This window comes from Argentina silus (assembly GCF_951799395.1).
Source record: "Argentina silus genome assembly, chromosome: 10".
NCBI lineage: Eukaryota > Metazoa > Chordata > Actinopteri > Argentiniformes > Argentinidae > Argentina > Argentina silus.
In genome coordinates, this window is record NC_139664.1 from 1,506,383 (window position 1) to 1,510,073 (window position 3,691).

A 3,691-nucleotide genomic window follows, 5' to 3' on the forward strand; every position below is an offset into this window, starting at 1 on the left:
TCACCCTGATGGTTATCTCACTAAACATCTCACCCTGATGGTTATCTCACTAAACATCTCACCCTGATGGTTATCTCACTAAACATCTCACCCTGATGGTCATCTCACTAAACATCTCCAAGGCAGATCAGAGCCCTAGCCTCTAGTCCTTAGCCCCTAACACCTAGCCCTAGCCTCTAGTCCTTAGCTCCTAGACACTAGCCCTAGCCTCTAGTCCTTAGCCCCTAACACCTAGCCCTAGCCTCTAGTCCTTAGCTCCTAGACACTAGCCCCTAGCCTGTAGGACCTAGCGTCTAGCCCCAAGACACTCCTGGGCCCAGTATTTCGAAACTTTTAATCTGGATCGGAATGATCTGCGCTGTTTATTGCTACCCAGGGTCAGATCTATCTGGCTGATGTTGAGTAGTACTGTGGAAGTCAGCCAGCTCCACCAAATACCGTTCCATGCATTACAATGAGCCCTGTCCTCCGATTTCTACCTCCACCATGCCTCCCTCGGTCTAAAGGTTCTTTTAGTTTTGGGCCCATTAAGCTTTTCCACAGTAGAGGTGGAATGTATCTGGCTGTATCTGGCTTCATCCATGCATCCTGTTTGCAAAGGATGACAGATACAAGTGCTCATTCATTAATATCCCAGCTTTCACAGTCATGTGACTGTCCTGGAGAAGGATGTACAGACTCATCAGTCCCCTCAGTCACACGGCTGATTTGTGGCTCTGCTCTCGAACCCCTGTGATGTCACCTCGAGTTAGAATGTTCAAACAGGCTTTTATCAAAGGTCATCCGTCTTAGAGTGTCTACTGAAGAGCATGGAGCTGTGTGTGTGTGTGTGTGTGTGTGTGTGTGTGTGTGTGTGTGTGTGTGTGTGTGTGTGTGTGTGCATGTGCATGTGCATGTGCATGTGCATGTGCATGTGCATGTGCATCCAGCTCCCTGGAACTGATGAAGCTGTGTGTGTGTGTGTGTGTGTGTGTGTGTGTGTGTGTGTGTGTGTACTAATAAAGCAGGGTTCTGTTAATGACGCAGCCCTCTGTGTCTGTGTGTGTGTCTGTGTGTGTGTGTGTGTGTGTGCATGTGTGTGTGTGTGTGTGTGTGTGTGTGTACTAATAAAGCAGGGTTCTGTTAATGACGCAGCCCTCTGTGTCTGTGTGTGTCTGTATGTGTGTGTGTGTGTGTGTGTGTGTGTGTGTGTGTGTGTGTGTGTGTGTGTGTGTGTGTCGCAGCCCTCTGGGCTCATATGATCATTGATAACGTTCATCAGCTCCGCTGCTCTCTGATTGTCTCATGGAGGCCCTTGGATCCCTCCTGCAGCGTGTGAGATGAGCCAATCATCTCGAGCCCTGCTGCTGCGGCCCCCTGGGAAGGCATCTTTAACAGAACCAGAGTCACACCGATGAACAAGAGGAGCTGAGCTGGGTTTCAGGTGTGGTTCTGGGTTTCAGGTCTGGTTCTGGTTCTGGGTTTCAGGTGTGGTTCTGGGTTTCAGGTCTGGTTCTGGGTTTCAGGTCTAGTTTTGGGTTTCAGGTCTGGTTCTGGTTCTGGGTTTCATGTCTAGTTTTCCCCTCCAGTGAGCTGCAGTGATCCAGACACCCAACATAAATCAAAACAACGTTTATTTGTCATATACACTGAATACAGCCGTAGACGATGCAGTGAAATGCTTTGGTAAAGCTAGCTGCTCAACAGAGCAATAATGAAGTAATTTATACACACACAGAACCAGTCAAAGGTTTGGACACATCTTGCCAAGAGTGTGCAAAGAGTCATCAAAGCAAAAGGTGGCTACTTTGAAGAATCTAAAATATAAAACATATTCTGGTTTGTTTAACACTTTTTTGTTTACAACATAATTCCATATGTGTTCCTTCATAGTTTTGATGTCTTCAATATTAATCTACAATGTAGAAAATAATAAAAAAGAAAGAAAAACCATTGAATGAGAAGGTGTGTCCAAACTTTAGACTGGTGCTGTATGTGTGTTTCATACATGTATGTATGTTTCATACGTGTGAGTGAGTGTGAGAGTGTGTGTTTAATTAGCAGGCTCTCTGTCACTGTGAGAGTACCTCTCATTCATGACCTCACACACTCACATGTCAGTGTGACCCACCCACTCTCTTTCTGACCCAACTCAGTTCAAAACTCTCACATGTCATCAGCCACTGTACCTTCACTGTACACACACACACACACACACACACACATACACAGATACACGCACGCACACACATACACACACACACAGAGGGGAGAAATGAGAGGTGAATATGAACAGTAATTCATGTGATGTTTATCAACAACAAATCAATAACAGTCGCTTCCCAACCCGGTGAAAATGGAAATGTGGCTTTCTGATTGCTAACCAATTGCCTCCAATCTAAGGAAGGACTGTGTGTGTGTGTGTGTGTGTGTGTGTGTGTGTGTGTGTGTGTGTGTGTGTGTGTGTGTGGTGGAGGAACACCTGTACCCCTTCTCATGGTGGAGGAACACCTGTACACCTTCTCATGGTGGAGGTGGTGGAATACCTGTACACCTTCACATGGTGGAGGTGGTGGAACACCTGTACACCTTCTCATGGTGGAGGTGGTGGAATACCTGTACACCTTCTCATGGTGGAGGAACACCTGTACCCCTTCTCATGGTGGAGGAACACCTGGACACCTTCTCATGGTGGAGGAACACCTGGACACCTTCTCATGGTGGAGGTGGTGGAATGGTGTGGGGAATGTTTTCTTGGCACACTTTGGGCCCGTAAATACCAATCAATCATCACAAAGAATTGAGTCTGTTTTGAGAGCAAAGGGAGGCCCTACCCAGTATTAGTATAGTGTTTCTAATGAAGTGTTTGGTGAGTGTATATATATATATATATTAATTTATTACAATACCTTAATGTTACCCAATGTTAAAATGAGATCAACTACAACAGCAAAGCAATATAAACAAATATCCACTGAAGCACAAAGAAACATGATCTACTGTAAACATGATCTACTGAAACATGATCTACTGAAACATGATCTACTGTAAACATGATGTAAACATGATCTACTGTAAACATGATGTACACATGATCTACTGAAACATGATCTACTGTAAACATGATCTACTGTAAACATGATGTAAACATGATCTACTGTAAACATGATCTACTGAAACATGATCTACTGAAACATGATGTAAACATGATCTACTGTACACATGATCTACTGTAAACATGATCTACTGTAAACATGGTCTACTGAAACATGATCTACTGAAACACGATCTACTGGAAACATGATCTACTGTAAACGTGATCTACTGAAACATGATCTACTGTAAACATGATCTACTGTAAACATGATCTACTGTAAACATGATCTACTGAAACATGATCTACTGAAACATGATCTACTGGAAACATGATCTACTGGAAACATGATCTACTGAAACATGATCTACTGTAAACATGATCTACTGTAAACGTGATCTACTGAAACATGATCTACTGTAAACATAATCTACTGTAAACATGATCTATGATCTCGCTAGAATCATATCTCTTGACAATATATCTCTTGACAATATATCCACTTGACAGTCACCATGACAACCACCGTGGCGATGGACACTGATGAGCACATGAGCTCTGAAGCACAGTAGCGGGGGTGTATTTGAAATGACAGTTGATAAGGCCGTAGCGTCTGGA

At 43.9% G+C, this 3,691-nt stretch overlaps 1 protein-coding gene across 1 annotated transcript in view; it reads right to left on the reverse strand.

Annotated features, from left to right (window-relative positions):
• Positions 1–1,257: 1,257 nt before the first annotated feature.
• Positions 1,258–3,691, reverse strand: part of oprd1b (opioid receptor, delta 1b) — a gene marked incomplete at both ends in the record, with an annotated part of 7,287 nt that continues 4,853 nt past the window's right edge. Inside the window, one exon of the mRNA XM_083678547.1 lies at positions 1,258–1,368. Coding sequence (XP_083534673.1) covers positions 1,258–1,368 — 111 coding nt within the window. The remainder of the gene's footprint in view (positions 1,369–3,691) is intronic.